The sequence below is a fragment of the Mirounga leonina genome, unplaced genomic scaffold, assembly GCF_011800145.1.
Source record: "Mirounga leonina isolate KUSES-001 unplaced genomic scaffold, KU_Mleo_1.0 Mir_488, whole genome shotgun sequence".
NCBI lineage: Eukaryota > Metazoa > Chordata > Mammalia > Carnivora > Phocidae > Mirounga > Mirounga leonina.
Window position 1 is genome coordinate 5,455,453 of NW_023270777.1, and position 20,067 is coordinate 5,475,519.

The 20,067-nt window shown below is 46.6% G+C and overlaps 1 protein-coding gene across 1 annotated transcript in view; it reads left to right on the plus strand.

The window, feature by feature from the left end:
• SHISA6 (shisa family member 6) overlaps positions 1-18,677 on the plus strand; it is a gene marked incomplete at its 5' end in the record, with an annotated part of 282,884 nt that extends 264,207 nt beyond the window's left edge. The window contains 3 exons of the mRNA XM_034989308.1: positions 12,886-12,942; positions 16,639-16,791; positions 18,127-18,677. Coding sequence (XP_034845199.1) covers positions 12,886-12,942; positions 16,639-16,791; positions 18,127-18,677 — 761 coding nt within the window. The remainder of the gene's footprint in view (positions 1-12,885; positions 12,943-16,638; positions 16,792-18,126) is intronic.
• Between the last annotated feature and the right edge of the window lie 1,390 nt (positions 18,678-20,067).

The window sequence follows — 20,067 nt, forward strand, 5'->3', positions numbered from 1 at the left end:
AGTAATTTACCAGTTATCGGAAGGTCAAGGATATCACTGTGCATGGAAGGGCCTGAGGATGACTTGACGAAAGTGAAACCAGAGTTCTAGCTTCAAGGATTGGAAGGGTTTGGGGGGAAGTGAGGAGAAGAAGAGCAGTCCACGTGGGAAGAGGTTGCTGAGCAGAGCATGAGGCGGCGATGGGTGTTGCGGATCATAGAGAAGCCGCTGGTGTGCTCAGTGAGATGAAGAGGTCCTAGACCACGCATAGCTTAGAAAATGCAGTGATGTTGCATTTCTCAGAGTGTGGTCCAGATTCCAGCTGCAGAAGTATCACCTCAGATGCTTATGAAATGCTAATTCCTGGAGCCGGTCTCGGATCACCTAAACCATCATTCACGGGAAGGGGGAAGGGCCCAGAAGTTTTTAATGAGGTCTTCTGATGATTCTTCAGGACACTCGTTCAAAAAGCATGCTCCAAAGCATCTAAGTGTTAACCTGTTGGTAGTTTGCAATATGTGCAAGCTGATGGCAAGGGTGACATTAGCTTTTAAGAAAGACTTATCCACAGGAACAGAGGCTGGAGGCTGGGAGGAAATCAGGAGGTTATCATAGCAATTCCAGAGTGTGGTGGTGGGTCCCAAGACTTGAGACTCTAGAACCAATATGCATAGTATCTCTGTTTTGTCTCAAGATTCCCATTGATTGAGCCATCGTTTATGTCTTTGGGTATTATCTGTACCCAACAACCTTCCTGTGACTCACTGCAACAGAAACTGCTTTGGCTACATCTGCCACTGAATTGTCCCCAGGGATGTCCAACACCTTGTCACCCTTCCTTTTCCCTGGCTCCCCTTCCAAAGACACAGAGGAGCAGACCCACAGGCACATGAGCGCATGCATAAACACCCACACCCACAATTTACTGGCTCTGCAGAGAAAACTGGCCAACTCCCGTAACAGTTAAACCAGACCCCGGTGTGAGGATACTCGCTGTCAGCTCCAGCACCTTTGCAGCTGCAGAAGTGAGGGGGGACAATCTGAATCTAAGAGACCTGTTAACTGCTTGTGGTCCACATGTTCTTAGTGGGCAGAGGGCCCCCGCCCTACTTCTCTGCTTCCTTCAAGCAGCCTTGGCACCCAGATGAATCTAGATTGTTTCATCACTTTATAGTCTTGTCAGCACATCGATCGATGAGTCTTGAGCACTAATTAATTGTTATGTTATCCAGCTCAATCCATCAGGAGGCTGATGGCCCTGGCTCGGCACTGTGCCAAGGCCTAGGACTTCCTGAAGGGAGAGGGGGAGGGGGAGACAGGTGATTGAGGGAGTGGAGATGCGATGGGTTGATAAGTCCAGGGACAGACAGGGATGCCAAATCTAGCAGACCATATGCATTGCACGGTGGAGAGGAGCTCCAGGCAAAATCTTGGGATCATTAGCCTTCCTAGTCTTTGTACATCACAAATCTTCCCTTCCTCCCTTCTGCATCAACACCTACCTGCCCACACACCCCAAAACTCCACCCATTGCCTAGAACACCATCTGCCCAAACCCCCAAAGACCATCTTCAGAATTAACCACAATCGCATTTGTTAGAGTGCGTTAATAAGTCTGCGCCAGACAGTTTTTCTATTCGATCCTCCATATCGACTCCCTACCCTACTCAGCATCCTGGGTGCTAACCTTTATGGATTGCTTTGTGGGGCTACCTTGCTCAGTGGATGTTAGTTGGCTTTGGTAAAAGGGGAGTCCTGGAAAGAGAAAGGAATGGAGGAGAGTGATGAGGGGGTACCTATTTCCTACCTTACCTCCCAGTCCATTCACGGGGCCCTGGCTATAGCCCTCAACCAAAGCTCAGGGAGCCCAGTCCAAACAGCTCCCTCCTGCTTTGCATTCCAGAAGCCACTTCCTTCTTTCACTACTCAGACCCAGTTTGAATAAAACCCCCCACTCTTACTTGCCCCAAGACACTGTGCTATTCCTTATGGGTTCCCTACATTCTACTCACATCTTTGCAAATGGTTCCTTATTAAAGTCCCCCTAAAATACCCAACTGGATATGTATCTGTTTCCTGTCGGCACCCTAATTGTGTTAGGTGAAAAAAAAATTCTCTAGGTCAAGTACCTAATAAGGTGGATGATTTATGACTAGACTTCTCATCTCCCTTTAACACACCCGGTGAATATCCAAGAGGAAAGATGAGGTATGTAGACTCCAAAGATTCTTTGATCCAGAACCACTCTTCATTCTCTCCCCACCCTCAGAATGCAGAGTATGTATTTCAGGGAAGCCAGATATACACTGACAGCCAAGTGCAGCTAGCAAAGAGGGGCAGAGCCACCAGTAAATGCACAGCTCCTGGGAACCTCTGCTGGAGAACACAAGAGACTTTTTAAATAACCCAAAAACTTTCAGATAATGATGGGTTGTGAAAAAAATACAACCTAAGACCTAGTCCTTTCTTTGCCACCAATTTCGTGATGTTGGGCAGGTCACTTCACTTCTCTGGGCCTCTTTTTTTCACCTGCAAAATGAAGTAGCCAAACTTGACCAGTAGATTTTATACTTATAAACACTACAACTGTTTCTTCAAATGAAATCTTAGGTAGAAGATCAATATGGGAGACAGATGGAAACCAAGCTGCTCTGAGTGAGGCAAGGGTTGGGAGTAGAGGAGTGGAGGTAGGTGGGAAGGGCTAAAACACCACCCACTAGACTCTATTTTTTTTTTTAAGATTTTATTTATGTGAGAGAGAGTGTGAGAGAGAGCACAAGCAGGGGGAGGGGCAGAGGGAGAGGGAGAAGCAGACTCCCTACTGAGCAAGGAGTCCAATGCAGGGCTCAGTCCCAGGACCCTGGGATCATGACCCAAGCTGAAGGCAGACACATAACTGACTGAGCCACCCAGGTGCCCCTACACTCTATTCTTAAGTAGGAGCCCTTGAGGTACCTTCAAGGAATCCATAAGATTTCCTGGAGCCAGTTTCAGAAACACTGTTCTAGAGGTACTCCTGAGCTCCTGCTCTGATGTGAGCACAAGATGGTCTTCACATGGGATCATCATTGCCCCCTCCCCCACCCAGAGGAGGTGGAGAGCCATTGAACTTGCACTTAAGGCAAGGCTGGGGAAAAGCCCCTTGTGGAATCTTCCTCTTTATTTCTGAAAATATCTCCATTTATAGCAACAAGTAATTCCCTTTACCTCAGGGTAAAGGAACTTTGGAAACCATCAGGTGCTCCTAGGAAGTGTCTTCTGTACCAAATGACTTCTCCCAGCAAATAGTCTATTAAAGTGTGTGAATGTGTATGAAATCTGGACACAGGTCTCATTATCCCTGGATACACAATGTTTGGCCCAAAATGTATTGGGGATTTTACTGATACCAAAAGGCTTAAAAGCACCTTTAAGCTCCCCAGAGACTAAGGACCCAGTCCGACTCTCCTTTCTTCCTGATCTCTGCCCTGCGTCTCTCTGGCTGAGCACTAAGGTCTCCAGGCTACTTGGGAGACTCCACCAGCCTGGTTGAGAAACAGGGAGCTGGGGAGGGTGTGCCAAGCACCTGGGTGAAGCTGGCCGGGGCCCAGTGAGACCATGAGCAAATCCTGTCCCCATAAAGCAATACAAATCTGGACAGAATTGATAAAAACAGCCACTTCAGTCCCCTGGACAATTAACCAAAAAGCTTACAACATCTGAGAAGCATTTATGCTTGAAAAACTGCTGAACTTAAGGTAGGAGTGGAGAGTTTATGACAGTCTTGGGGCTTCTCCCAGCTTCCCCCCAGATCAGTCAGCACAGAGGTTCTGCCAAGATGGGGCCAGCTGTGAGTACTGGCAGCTGTGCTAGTCAGAAGGGACTCACTGGATTTGGGATGTTAGGTGACACCCCTGCCCTCTCATCACATATGGAAAAGAACCAATACAATTAATGGCTGACTTCTCATCTAAAGTAAGGGAGGCCAGAGACAGATGGGAAGCCCCATTCGAAGTGCTGAAAATACCCATCAGCCAAGAATTCTGTAACAGCAAAATTAACCTTCAAAAGTGAAGGTGGAATGAAGACATTCTCAGGTAAACAAAGACTAAGAAAGTTCTCTGGTAGCAGACCTGACTGACAAGAAATACTGAAGAAACTTCACAGGCTGAAAACAAGTGTAAACCTGACAGTAATTCACATTCACCGAAAGAAATGAGAAACACTGGAAATGATCAATGCATGGTTAATGTGAGAAACTCTATACACACTTTTCTCATCTCCTCTCTTAACTTTTTGAAAAGACATAAAATTGTATATATCAATAATTTTAATACTGATCATTGGGTATAATATATGTATACATGTATAAAGAGGAATGTCAGAAACTCTCACTTTTCCTACCTGAAGTTTGGCAGTTCTTCAAGTACAGGTGTTTCTCAGATTGTTGTATGCTTTTTGGTCAATATCCAGAGTATTGGATAGATAGATGATAGGTAGATAAATAGATAGATAGATGATAGATAGATACAATGACAGTATAAGGGAGGGAGGTTCATTGGAGTAATATTGGAGCAAAGTTTCCATGTGCTACTGGGAGTAAGTTAGTCCTGAAGATTGTAATAAGTGAAGGTGCATATTGTAATCCCTACAGCAATCACTAAGAAAATAACTTTTTTTTTAAAAAGATTTTATTTTATTTATTTATTTGACACACAGAGAGAAAGCACAAGTAGGCAGAGAGGCAGGCAGAGAGAGAGGCAGAAGCAGGCTCTCCACTGAGCGGGAAGCCCGATGCAGGACTCGATCCTGGGACTCCAGGATCATGACCTGAGCCGAAGGCAGTCGCTTAACCAACTGAGCCACCCAGGTGCCTTAAGAAAATAACTTTTAAGATATAGTAAAATTGTCAAAGGAATTTAAATGACACCATGTAATAGACAGGCATACCATGCTCATGGATTGAAAGACTCAAAAGAGTAAGCATATCAATTCTCCCAAAATAATATACAGCTTTAACAAAATTCCTATCAATGTCCTCATAAGAGTCTTTGTAGGTATAATCAATATTATTCTAAAATTTATATGGAGTGAAAAAGGAACTAGAATAGATAAAATAATTGTTAAAAGGAGAAATAAGCTGGGAGGGATCAGACTACTCAATTTCAAGAAATATATGGCTACGTTAATCAAGACTTTGTATTCATAGGGAATATAGTCAATGGTATTGTGATAGTGTTGTATGGTGCAGATGGGAGTTACACTTGTGGTGAGCACAGCGTAACATATAGACTTGTCAAATCACTGTGTTGTACACCGAAAACTAATGTACCATTGTGTGTCAACTATACTTCAATAAAAACAAAAGACTGTTCCTGAAAAACAGAAACAGAAAGATTATTTAGTATTGGCAGAGAAAGGACATGTAGATCAATGGAACAGAATAGAAAACCCAGAAATAGATTCAAACAAATATATCCAACTTTTTTAAACAAATATGTAAAAGCAACTAGATGGAGGAAAGAGAGACTTTTCAAGAAATGATGCTAAAGTAATTGGCCATCAGAAAGAATGGAAGAAAGGAAGGGGGGGAGAAAGCTCTCAACTTAAACTAAGTCTCATACTTTGTATAAAAATTAACTCAAAATGGGGCACCTGGGGAGCTCAGTTGATTAAGCGTCAGACTCTTGATTTCAGCTCAGGTCATGATCTCAGGGTCATGAGATCAAGCCTCATGTCAGGCTCTGCTCTGGGCATGGAGCCTGCTTAGGATTCTCTCACTCCATCTCCCTCTGCCCCTCCCCGCCAATTCTCTCTTTAAAAAACAAAACAAACAAACAAACAAACAAAACTCGAAATGGATCATGGACTTAAATGTAAAACATAAAATATCTAGGGGAAAAAAAAAAACAGGAGAAAATTAAAAATCTTCAGGACCTAGGGCTTAGAAAAAAGTTTTGGACTTGACACCAAAAGCACAGTCTATAAGAAAAAAAATTCATAAATTGGACTTCATCAAAATTAAAACTTTTGTTCCACAAAAGACTCTGTTAAAAGGATGACAAGACAGGCTACAGTCTGGGAGGAAATATTTACAAACCATATATTCTATAAGTAACTATTATTTAGGATATAAAAAGAACTCTCAACATTTAATAGGAAAAATGCAAACAATCTGATTAGAAATGGGCAAAAGTAATTAAGAGAATTTCACTGAAAAAGATATACAGATGAAAAATAAGCCCATGAAAAGATGTTTAACATCATTAGCCATTAGGGAAATGCAAATTATAGCCACAATGAGATATCACTACACAGCTATCATAGCTAACTAAAAATGGCTAAAATAAAAAATAGTGACAACACCAATTGCTCACAAAGATGTGGAGAAACTGGACCACTCATTTGTTGCTAATGGGAATGTAAAACAACACAGCCACTCTGGAGGACAGTTTGGCAGATTCTTTAAAAGATTAAACATATAACTACCACACAATCCAGCAGTTGTGTTCCTGGGCATTTATCCTAGAAAATTAAGACATGTTGACAAAAACCTGCACATGAATGTTTATAGTAGCTATTCATAATACAACAAAACTGAGAACCCAGATGTCCTTCAGAAGATGAATAGTTAAGCTGTGGTACACCCAGATCATAGAATATTCACTGCAATAAAAAGTAATGAGCTATTGATACACCAACAACCTGGTGGGTCTCCAGTGAATTATGCTTGATGAAAGAATCCAATCCCAAAAGTTACATGCTGTATGATTCTATTTATATAACATTCTTGAAATAACAAAAGTGATAGAAATGATGGACAGGTTAATGGTGGCCAGGGTTTAATGAAGGGGTGGGAACAGGAAGGAAGTGGATGTGGCTATACAAGGGCCACAGGAAGAATCCTCCTAGTGATGGAAATGTTCTGCACCCTGACTGACTCAATGTCAGTATTCTGGTTTTGATACAGTCTATGGTTTTGTAAGATGTTACCACTGGGGAAGTTGGCTAAAGGGTATACAAGATATCTGTAGTCTTTCTTCTAGTTGAGTGTGAATCTATAATTATCTCAAAATAAAAATCTTCGTGGTAGAAAATGATACCATGAAGGCAACATTTCTTTTTCTTATAAATCTGTGATTGGGGCAGGGCTCAGTGGGTCTACTTGTTTCAGCTTGGGCAGCTGGAAGGCTGGGGGCTGGAGTCATGTGAAGTCTTCCTCACTCACACATCTGCCGGTTGATGTTGGTTGTGGACAGATATCTTAGCTGGAGCTTCCAGCCCTTACCTGTAGACTTCGCATGTGGCATGGACTTCCTTACAGCATGGTGGCTGGGATCCAAGGTTGAGTGTGCCTCGAGAGAAACAGGTGAAACCCACATGACCTTTTGCAACCTCGCTGTGGAAGTCAACAGTATTACTTCTGTTGCGCTATGCTCACTGTGGCAGTCACCAAAGCCCTACAGTTTCAAGGAGGTGGAGAGGATACTCCCTCTAATGTTGGAGTGGGAATGTTCTGGGAGAACATGTGGGACTAGAACTATAACTGTGGCTGTTTTTATAAAATATAATGTGCCACGGTCTCTAAAGGCTGACCTTCTCTCTTCCGAATCTACAGGACTGCCCCATAGCTACATAGTTTACATGCCATGGGTCCAACCATGCAGAGAGACCAAAACTCTCTTATAATTCCTCATTTCTGGAAAAGGAGCTCTAACTGGCCCAGGCTGAGTGTGATATTCACACCTGGTCAAATCAGCCATGACCTAGAGTTTGGCCTATATTAAGGGGAGCAGGGTCATGTCACATACAACTATAGCCACGAGGTGGGGGGCCACAATAGAAAGGAGGACAGTTTGGGGCATCTGGATGTCTCAGTCCATTAAGCGTCCGACTCTTGGTTTTGGCTCAGGTCATGATCTCAGGGTCCTGAGATCGAGCCCTGAATCAGGCTCTGCACTCAGTGGGGGGTCTGTTTGAGGATTTTCTCTTTCCCTCTTCCTCTGCCCCTCCCCACCACTCGCTCTTGCCCTCTCTCTCTCTAAAATAAATACATAAATCTTTTTTTTTTTTTTTTTAAAGAAGGGAGGACAGTTTCCTGAGCAGGAGGACTTGCTTCTAGCTATCAAGGCAATCCAGAAAGTGCCAAAGCACATAAGGTAGATTTTCTTTAAAAACCGTGTGCTCTGTCAAGAGACAAGCATAAAACAACATGACACAGAAAGGTTAGATGTAAAAGGATAGGCAAAGTTTATCAGGCAAATGCAAACAAAAGGAAAGCTGGGTTGGCAATATAAATATCAGATCAAGAGGACTTAAAGACAAGAAAAGGCATTAAGTAGGACAGAAAGGGTTATTTAATGTTGATAAAGAGGGCAGCCACAAAAAAGACATAAGTACCATGAGCCTTTTTGTGCTGAATGATGTTGCTAGGGAATACATAAAAGCAATTCCATGACAAATACCAGGAGAAAATGACAGGAACACAAAGTAGTGGGAGATCCTAATACATGTCCCTCCGTCTCTGACAGAACAAGTAGGCAACAAATGAATTAGGATGGAGGAGAACTGAATGATGTATTTCATGTGTTTGATTGAATAGATATATGCCCATTATGTACCCTCCAAAAAGAAAATATACCTTTTCTCTAAGTACTCATGAAGGATTTATAAAAATCGATTGTATAGTAGCCCATAAAGGAAATCTCAAAGACCATGATACAATGAGACAGAAAATTAAGGGCCAAAGCTCAAACCAGCACACCCAAACACTTCAAAACGTAACAACACTCTACTAAAGAACTCTTGGGTCAGAGGGAAAACCAAGGCTGCAATTACAGATCATTTAGGACATTGCAACAATAAGAACATTGACGAGAAGGTGCCAGAGATGAAATCAGAGCTAAAAACCTTATATTATTAACTGAAAAGAGGAAAAGTAAATAAACCGAAGATTTGAGCCCAGAAATGAGAAAACAAAAGCAAACCAAACCAAGGAAAATTAGGAGGGCAGAAATGAACAAGTCCAAAAGCATAAAATAAGATTTGAAGACAAAACAAAGAATACATATGTATAAGGGGTAGTTCTTGGAAAAAGAATAATAATACGAAAAAATTGCTGATCCAGAAAATTTTAACACAGAAAACTAAGAATAAGAAAAGACTTAGGATTTCATATAGAGAGGGCTTTTTTTTTTTTTTTTTTTTTTTTTTTTTGCGGAATGTTATAGTTTTAAGCTAAAAAGGTTACAAAGTTCCAGTGGATATATTTAGGAAAAATAGAAACTACAAGTTGAATTTAGAGTTGGAAAACTGAATAGATTAATATGTAAAGAAAATGTTGCCGAGTGTGAGAAGCACTGCACATAATGGTTAAGGATGGGGGCTTTCATGCCAGCCTGCCTGGGTTTGCATCCCCAGCTTCACCTGTTGGGCCAATTACTGACCTCTCCAAACCTCAGTTTCCCTAGCTCTAAATTGGTGATTATAACAACATCCATCTCCCAAATTTTTTGTTGTGCAGTCAATGAAATACTAAGTCAGCCCCCTGTACGGTACTAACAAAAACTCCCCAAAAGACACTAGACATTATTTATTATTGTATTCCTCCAAACTTCCGAAGAACGGGTATCTCATGTGCTATATTAATAGCTTCAGGGCACACAGAAAATTTGAATGCTATTCACCTAACTCAACGAAATCATTATCTTGATGCACAAGCTTGATATCTTAGCAAAAAAAAGACAAACTTTCTTTATGAATATATATGAATTAAATAAATATATGCAAAGGGTGCCTGGGTGGCACAGTCGGTTAGGTGTCAAACTCTTTGTTTTGGCTCAGGTGGTGATCTCAGGGTGGTGAGATCGAGCCCTGTGTCGGGCTCTGTGCTCAGCAGGGGGGAGTCTGCTTGAGATTCTCTCTCTCTGCCCCTCCCCCCACTCACTGTCTCACTCTCTCTAAAATAAATAAATATTTTTAAAAATTTATAAATAAAATATATGCAAATAGAATCCAATGTTGTAATGAAATAATACGACACCAAAATCAAATTAATGGAATTCCCAGGAAGAGATGAATGGCTTAAATTATATAATTTAATGCTTACATTATAGATGTGTACTATATTCTATAGAAAGGACTATTGTGAACCCATATAAAATATTTCAAGGAATACTTCAAAATGTGAAAATATATTCAAGATTCGTTGTCCACTAAGTATAAAGGAAACAGATTAAAAGTAGTATATTTGAGACACTTGCATCTGTGGAACCTATGCGTATTTATGTGTGTGTGTATATGTACATATGCCTATGAACATTTAGGTTCCTTCTTTTTTCCTTTTCTTTGCTACAAAATTTTATAAATTTTAGTTTATTATAGTTTTATAAAAACTATAAAAATGTTGCAATGAATAACCTCACACATTTGTTATTTTGCACAAATGTGAGGATCAAATCATCGTACTTATCTGTATCTTTCTGCATCTTAAGAGCTGAAAGCTGATTCGCACTTGTGCAAAATGACAAATGCAAAAGGTAATTCATTGTAATCTTGTGTGTGTGTCTGAATGTAAACATACACATAGTAATTTCCAGGGGGAGAGAAAGAAAAGGAAATATAGCAAAGTGTCATCGTGGTTATTTTAAGACAGTTTTAATTTTCTCCTTTATGCTTTAAATTTCTTCCCTTAATTAAATGTTAGCGAAACATTCGAAGTGTGATTCAAACAAAAGGAAAAGCATTGCACTTGTAAACAAGATATCTAAATGCAAGACATTTATCCTGCTTGCAAATGCATCTGTAAAGAAAAATGATAAGGACTACCTCAAAGAAGACATTTAAAGAGGTTTTTTTACAGTTTGGAAATGGGTAGGCCAATAACATATATACAAATCAAAATCGGTCTGAATATTCATTCTCAAAAATGTAGGTGAATGTGTTTAGCACAAAGCACAGAGCACAACTGGTGACCAGGAATTATTAACTGAACTGAATTGATGTCCCTTTCCTCGGTGGCACCTAGACTCTAATATGGAAGATTAAGAGTGTTTCTGTCTAACTGTCACTCACCATCCTTCCACTGCGCTCTTCCATTTCTTACAGCTGTCTCTAATGCTGCCATATTGCCTAAAAACAAATAAACCAAAAAATAACTACAACAGAGAGCAATGAAACTGGTTTTCTCCTTGCCTCTGGAGTACAAACAAAAAGGGAAAAAAAAAAAATTATCCTTTATCTCCCTTCCTGGATTCTCTCCTCTTGCTTAAATCCAGGTCCGGTGTAGCATTAATTCAACCTTTGGCAAATGGTTTTTTCCCTGGATATAACTTAATATTCAGTCTTGGGAGGGAAGAATACCATTATGTGAGAAATTCTAGCTTGCTGCCTAAACCCACATCCCCTTTGGATAATGTCCATGACTACTTAAAGAGTCTAGTCTGAACCAAAGGAACGTTGTCATGATTCCATTAGTAGGGGAGTTTTTGTCTAGTAGGAGTACCCAGGATGATTTGTCTTAGAAATGGCCAGGGTCTAGAGCTAAGAGGAATCTGGACAAAAAGATATATTATGGGCCTGGAGTTTGGAGGTGGCTATAGGAACAGGATTTGGGGAGAATGAAGGGAGGGAAATGATGGACCATGACTGGGGCTTGCAAGCCCATAGAACATTAGTGCCACGGACAGACAGAAGCTTGACCATGGGACAATAAAATGATGAGAAGGCTCAGCTCACTTTGGGACAGAGTGGTTTGGAATAAGGGCAGGAATTTCGAGGGCATGTCTGTAAGCTGTTTAGAATCGAACCCTACAGACCAGACCAGACCTTCAACAAGAGGTGTATTTGAGAACTATCAGTTTGTGCAAGAAGATAGAGCCTTCATGAAGCATCAGTATGTCGGGAATACAAGAGGCGAAGGGGTCTGATGAGGAAGCTGAATAGTGAGCAGCCAGAGGCTAGGATGTCAGGGGTAGAAAAGATGGTTTCAGTAGCAAGATGAAAGGAAACAGAAGCAGATCTTCTAGCCCCAAGATGATGGCATGGCTGTAAACCATGGTTTAGAAAAACTAAAGCAAAGACTTCATGCCTCCTTCCCCCCTTGCTTTAGTTGATATTAGAGGCAAAAATACAATGTTGAATTAAAGTAATAACATAGGGATGAAGTATTCTTTCGTGGCAAAAACCACAGCTGCATTCAGTTTCAGAAGCCCTTAGAATGCCTTGAACTCTGCGCTTTCACAACTGGGACCCTATTAATTTTGTGACTTGTTCAATCCATGTGGACTTTGCCATTTATAATAAAAAGAAATGCTTTGGAAATGTTGGGCTGTGTCATGTAGAGGCAGGACAGAGCCTAGAACCCAGGACTCCTGATCCCAAGCAGTGGACAGTTCACGTCAGCTTGTCCCATCTGAGGATGCACCCAGACACCTGTGTATAAAGAGTCAGGATGAATCAAAGCCCCGTAAAAGTATAAGCACCTTAAGTTAGGGAATCCTCTTCCTGGCTAGCCACACCCTAAAACACCCCTTCCCCCCCAAAAGGATCTCCTTCCCCTGCCCGGTTCCCCACCCCATGTGTGTATACTTGCCAAATGGCCCTTAGTCTCCATCCATCCTTCTCCTCCACCCGCCTCCACCCCAACAAACCTCTGTTGCCGGTCAGCCAGATCCACAGATGTGGGTGGGTCTCCATGGTGACAGCGGACGTCTTGGTGCAGAAGGAGAGAGACACAAACAGCAGAGGAAGGTTCTTTGCGCCTAACACACCGCCTTTTGCCCTCACTTTTCCAGGGCATCAGGCTGCAGAAGGGCATCCTTGGACTCAGAGAAGCACATTAGATGTCAAGAGAGGTGCTATTGTGCGGGAGAAAAAAAATGGAATGCCTGAACTCTTCTTTAAACATCTCTTTTCTATGATTTCCAGGTGATCATCAGTATAACCATCCGATTTTAAGCAGTGCTGCCCAGACCCCTACACATGGTGAGAGATGGCTGTGAGCGCTCCGTATTCCATCCCCATTCCGAGTGGTTCCATCCTGACTACTGATGCCCATCGCATCAGACATATGCTCATGACTCACTGATGCTCAGGAGGTGTAAGGAGCCCACAATGGCTCAGTCCCACCCTTACACCATTGACCCCCTCGTGTCCTGTCTCTGAAACTGGAGTGACCTTCCACCGTGAAAGGGAAGGAGTGAGACCCTCTCTTAGCCCATTCTCATGTGCAATCTAGATCACTTCTTGCGGTCATCAATTCCATATGTCCACAGCAAGGAGTGAGCACTCTCCTTGGCCCCAGGCTCCTTGTGGTACCATTTACTAATGGCATGGGACTTGGCATATAAACCCTATCAATCCACCCCAAACAAAGTAAGATTTGCTAACACTCAAAACCAGACTGGGTGACCTGAGCATTAGCCCCTGGGCAGGGGAGGAAGATGAAGGTTGTAGGGCACAGGAGTGTGCAGACAGCCCCAGAGGTTTACAAAACCAAGTTTCCTTTTTAACACTTCCTCCTGCCAGGTCGCAATATAACATCTGCAACGGCAGAGAAAAACTATTTTGGGCACCCGCTCAAAACTTGGTAGGACACAAGACAGACATGTAAATTATGAACTATCAGTCATTCCTCTGTCTTTGCTCTGAAGGAGTGAAAACATCATTAAATTTTAGTGAGAGAGAAACTCAAAGATAAAATCTGCAGCTCGCTTGGCAGAGAGACCTACCACCCTCCTGTGAGATTATGCTCTGCGTCAGCCCTGAGGTGTTGAGCATTATAATTAGGAGGCTAGAACTGGACTGTTTTGATGTCCCCCTCTAGGGCTAGGCTCCTGGTGGAAATGCGTGATGAAAGCAATAGTTTAATAAGCTGTTTCAGGTTGCAGGGTCTAGGAAAAAACCAGAACTGGAAGACATTAGAGAGATCAGTTAAGAGCGGGACCCAGGGGTGATGTGGACAGTGGGAAAAGACAAAAGATGATGGAGAAGGAATCGAGAAAACTTACTCACCGAATTTGGCTGACAAGAGTCAACTGTGAGTAAAATGGTGAGCTATGCTCAATTAGAAGTGTGGGGGTTTTTAGTAATGCAATCTGGAGAGGCAAGAAAGCAGCCTGTGTGTAGGGGAGATGAAGTTGTTGATGGCGAATTTGGATCTGGACATCTGAAGCTGGAGAGAACCATAGGGTAGTCAAGAAAAATGATTCAGCAGGCAGCTAGAAATGCAGAGATGCAGTCTGGAGGCAGGTTACAGCTGAAGATGTCAGTTATGCTTTGGAAGCAGGAACAGACGGCCTGGGAATGGGGGCAGCCTGTGCAGAGAAGGCTGAACGAGAAAAGCAGAGGCAGAAGCAGAGAGCCTGGGGGATGCCCATGGTGATGACACAGCTGTAGGAAGAGGAGCCAGAAAAGGCAAGCGAGGAGTGCTCCACTCACTCCTGAACATTCTGGAAGGATAAGTGGGAACTGGTTTGGCTCCTTCAGGCACAGCCTCCTGAGGACAGAAGGAGGAGCCATTCCTCCCTGCTCCTCTCTCGGTCTTTTCTTTTTCCACCTGGTACAAGGGGGCAAGGGTAGGTAGATCTGGTCCTTGCCCTTGAGCAGCTCACAGCCTGGTGGGAGCAGGGTTTTCTCTGCATTTCTTCCTTGGAGGCTACACTTTCCCCCAGGAGCTGGCAGACTGGCTATCAAAGGGGAAGATGGCCTGTGTCAACTTGATTAACCAAAGAGCATTAGTTGGATCCTGATCTGGGGCCAAACACTATGAAGGCATCAAATTGGAAAGCAAGATTTCTGCTGTCAAGGACATTACCATCTTTGGTGATCAACAAGACCAGCTCAAGTCAACTGATCAGAGATCACATAGACAACTGAACAGGGTGGGATTGCCTGGAAAAGCAATAGGGGCTTGAAGACCAGATATCACTGTGGGCTGAAAAGATGTGACATCGCCATAGCGAGGAGTCTTGAGCAAAGAGAGAATTTGGACAGAGGATGAGTAAGGAAGGGCATTGCAATAGGAAAGAGAGCATAAGCAAGGGGGCAGGGGTAATCATGGCGGAGACAGAAGACAAAGAAGAGCTGGCCTTAGCTCAGCAGCATGAGTTGGAGAACAGCAGGGCTGATGGGAAGAGCATCCAGAAATGTTGCATTTGGAAGTGGTGAGCTGAGCTATGCCCTCAGTGGGAGTATGATGCCAAGAGGCAGAGGGAAGTTTATTCTTCTCCAGCATCACCAAAAGTGAAGAAAGGAGAGCTAGGGGACCAGTGGCTGTTACCCAGCTCCGGATAGCAGTGCTCCCAGCTTCCTGCCCACTCCACTTCCTGGCATCCATCCCGATCCATACCAGGGAGGCTCTTTCTGCACAGCACGTTCTGATCTCTCGGGGATGTAGAGCATCCCTCACCCCCTCACATATGTACTGAGCTGGCAAGAACACCAGCTCATTGGCTGGGCTCCCCTGGCTCCATCCCCAGTGTTTGGGGGGACCAGTGAAGCCAGGAAGAATAGAGAAGCTGGGAGTTCCCTGGAGTGAGGCTGCCCTTGGACCAAGCCTAGCAGGTGCTCCTCCTTGCCCTCCACTTCACAGAATTCCTGACTTCCATAGTTCGGCACTCTCTTTGCCAAGAGGCAGGGGGAAGCCAAAGCCTGGCCCTTCTTGGGGGTCCCAAACCATAGAGGATAGAGGGACAATGAGAGAGCCACCTGCCTACCTCATTTTGGGAAATGGTACCACTGTTGACTTCTTGCTGAGGCACAGCAAGTCCGTCAAGCACCAAGGCATGCTTGCTTCCTTCCTTCACAACCACTCCCTCACCCATACCTGCATCTTCTCTCTCCCCCAACCACAGAGCCCAGCTCAGCTCATTCACCTCATTAGTCATCCACCTCATCGCCTGCTCGTCTTCTCTTCCATTCCTCCTCCCGTTCCCCACCCCCTCTCCGGCCTAGCATTGAACACACTTCCTTCTCTCTCTTCAGAGTTTGAAATCTCAAGGCTCTGTCTCAAGGGAAGGAGGGAGGAAAGGGGAATGATGTGCTAAGCATTTTGCCTACATTCTTTCCTCCAATGGCTCAGAGATAGCCAAGGGGGCCTTAGGGGAGGTACTATAGGAGGAGGAAATAACTTTGTAGCTCACAGTGGCCTGTTGGGTGCAGGGCTTGGGGAGGCCCAAGGCAGAAGGGGTGATGTGAGGGATGGAATGACATCATGGACCGTGTGGGATAGAGTCTTGGTGGAGTTGGGGTCCTGGACCCAGCTCCATGGATATGTGGACAAGACCAGTCACTCCACCTCTTTCAAATTCAGATTTTTCTGAGCCTGAGAGCTATGAGGGAAAGGACAGAACTGTCACACCAAAGTAGACAATTTTATGACCCCCCCCCCCCCCAGCTCTATCAGGCTTATGTTTTCATCAGACATACACGGGGAGAAGGAGTTTGCCATTCAAGTAAGGGCAAGCCACCAGCATGGCCAGTGACAGCTAAAACAGAACCTGCCCCCAGGCTTGTAGACAACTGGAACTGGGCATGAGGGAAACTAAGTCACCAGCAACCCATGTCCTAGCACAGGGGACCAGGAAAGCAGGATGAGGAGTGAGAGACAGAACCTGGACCCTCCCCTCCTACCTGCCCTCTGTCCTCCCTAATGCCATGCACCCCTCCCTTCTTTTGCAGAGAAGCCACGGATGAACAACATCCTGACATCGGCCACCGAGCCCTATGACCTCTCCTTCTCCCGCTCCTTCCAGAACTTGGCCCACCTGCCCCCATCCTATGAGTCTGCAGTGAAGACCCACCCTAGCAAGTACTCATCCTTGAAGAGGCTAAGTAAGTGGGTTTTCTCGGGCTTGGGGTCTGCCTCTGCAACCTCTGTGACATCCTCCTGTGTTTTTCTCTCTTGCCCTACACCTGAGGGGACAGGTGTGGAGTTCCAAGAATAAAAAGTGAGGCCATGTGAGTCTAAGGAGCCTCTGGACATGGGTGGGCTGAAGACCCATTAAGACCCTTTACAATGCCAAGACGGTACACAGCAGGAGAGCTCTTCTTTCCTAGCTTCTGACCCTTGGACCTTCTGCCTCCATGTCCCCATGGGGCTATTTTCATGACCACCCAACTGCGGGGCTGAGCCTTTGCTTGATGCTAAGGGGTAACCTACCCTGATGAAATTCATCCCGTGGGTCTACCTACATCAGCCACCTCCAAGGTAGAATGGTGAATTTCTATGGCTAGAAGTGGGGATCCCTAATGATCCGAGGAATCTGATGAATGGCGGGGAAGAGGGAGGAAGGATCCACCCATCCGGGACCCTCTGGGCAAACAGTGGAACAGTCAGCATTCCCACATTCTGCAGAGATTTGGAAAACCCTAGGAAGCCTCATTCCTGAAATTTGGGGCAAAGCAGGCTTATGTGTGTCCTGCGTAAGGTCAAGGGTTTAGCAGTCCCTGTGAGCGTGGGAGGGCCTCCTGGATGGAGAGAAGGGTGGAGCATTGAATGAGGTGCACATGGAGGATGGTTCTGGCCTGCTCATGCTGTGGGCACAGTCGAAGTAGGTGTCGGCTTGATTCTGTGCACATGTGGGGCTGGAGGCCCGTGTGTTGGCTTCCTAGACGCTGGCTGTTACTCAGAGAAGGTGTTACTATGTTCCTAAGTTACCAGCTAAGCATGTTCGCGAGTGCCTCCTGGTTGGAGCATCTTCCTTCCTTCCCTGTGGCAACCCAGCTTCCTTGGAGAGAGGCTCTGAACCTCATCAGAAGGCCACCAACTGCTTCCTTGAGGGTTTCAGCCAGAGCCGGCCTGTTTCCGGACCGTAGCGTGGTCGAAACAGCACTGGAGCAGGATCTCAGGGCCTTGGCCGTGCCACAACTCTGCCCCGAGATCCCGGGGGGACCTTCGTGGACCCCTGGATACTCAGGGTGGTCCTGGACCAGGGGCATCAGCATTGCCCGGGAGCCAGCGAGAGAGACTCCCAGGTCCACCCTGGGCCAGGAGGTCTGAATCAGAATCTGCCTTTCGCAAGCCCCCCCACTGGGTTTGCACATTCAGTGGAGAAGCTCTCCTCCACCTGTCTGGGCTGTGGGGTCCTGGTTCAGTCCTGGCTGGCCTGTCACAGTGTCACCCCAGCTGACTTCTCTCCCTCTCTCTGCCTCCCCCTCTCCCCCCAGCTGACAAAGAGGCTGACGAGTATTACATGAGGAGGCGGCACCTGCCGGACCTGGCTGCCCGCGGCACCCTCCCCCTCAACGTCATCCAGATGTCCCAACAGAAGCCCTTACCTCGAGAGCGACCCCGCCGGCCCATCCGGGCCATGTCCCAGGACAGGGTTCTGTCCCCGGAGCGGGGCCTGCCCGACGACTTCGGCTTGCCCTACGACCGCATCCTGTCCGACGAGCAGCTGCTGTCCACCGAGCGCCTGCACTCCCAGGACCCGCTGCTGTCCCCGGAGCGGACGGCCTTCCCTGAGCAGTCCCTGTCGCGGGCCATCTCGCACACGGACGTCTTTGTGTCCACGCCCGTGCTGGATCGGTACCGCATGACCAAGATGCACTCCCATCCCAGTGCCTCCAGTAACTCCTATGCCACTCTGGGCAAGAGCCAGACGGCCGCCAAGCGTCAGGCCTTCGCGTCCCGCAGGCACAACACGGTGGAACAGCTGCACTACATCCCCGGCCACCACACCTGCTACACAGCCAGCAAGACGGAAGTGACCGTGTGACTGGCGGGGCGGGGCGGGGCGGGGGCCGGGGGCGGGGCGCAGAGCCTGCCTCGGGCCCTGGGCGGCTCCCCTCCCTCGTCCCCCCTGTAGGACGTGGGGGTGGGCCTCCTCTGCCCAGAAAGCCATACCCCCGGGGGGAGGGGTGGGGGGGGGGACACAGCCCGGTGGCTTGGCTCAGCACACTCGGACCTGGGATCTAGAGCGATCTCTCTCACTCTTCCAAGAAGCATCGAGGGGAGTGAGGAGAGGTGCCAGGCCCCAGTCCCACCCCACCCCTGCCCCCAAGCCCCACCACCACTAACTCCCTTTCAGCCCCATGTCCCTCTCCCCCCTCCAGGGGGCTCAGCGTTGGGTTCTGTCGGCCAAGAGACCCTGGCCTGACCTTGGTTCGAAGCCGCCTGGCTTTGGACTGGCCAGCAGGTGCAGTCAACGGGCTGACCCAATAGGCTACTTGGTCTCGTTCATTTACCTACAGCCGCGTCACAGAAATCTTCTAGTGCCTACAAACTGCCTGCTCGCTCTCTCAGAGCCAGGGAGCTGCTGTGTCCATAAGCACAATAACGTTCTCTTCTGCCTGCTGGAACGCTCTGGTCCCCACTGAGTGGCCCTTCCTTCGTTGACCCCCTCGGGGCTCCCCCTGCCCTGTGCCCCTCCCCCAAGGCCTGGGAGATGGGGAGGGGTTTCCTTTCTTCAGCTGCCCCCCCAGTGTTGGGAACCCCCAGTTCTAGCTGGCTGCCCCCCCCCGCAGGCCCCCCAGGACCCCCTCCTCTAGCCGTAGCTGTTTGGCCCCTGAGGTCTCTGGGGCTTTGCTCCAGTCCTCCCAGAGGAGAGTCACAATGGGGTGCAGGGACTTTGGGGGTGCCTTCCCCAGCAACCTATCTCCACACTTCCTCCAGGCCTCTAGGTCTGAACTATGACCCGACACTCAGGCCTGCTTTCCCCTCCTTTGCTCTGATCCCCAGAGGCCTCTGCCCATGGCCAGAGAGTGGAGGGCGGGGGGGGGGGGCACTGTGATGCCCTGGGCCTCAGGGGCTTGCCATTCCCATCACCCCAGGCTCTGCCTGTCTCCCACTGTGCAAGTCAGGCAGGCAGAGGCAGAGGCCTCTAGAGAGGGTGGCTCAGCCCCCAGCCAAGGAGGACCCCAGGTGGTGGTCCTGCACCTTGCCCACCCCTCTCTCCCCACCACTGCCCACCTGCTTGGCCCATTCTCTGTTCAGTGCTCACTCTCTCTGCCTCCTCCCCCTGTAGTTCCATTACCTAGACCAGTGCCTCCTCTGGATCAAAGCAACAGAGACCCATTAGCAAACACAGAAAATGGTACTCCAGGCTATGGGTCTGGGGGTTAACTGGGCAGCTCCCCACCCCTCCCCTGCAGGGGGGCACTCGGGCA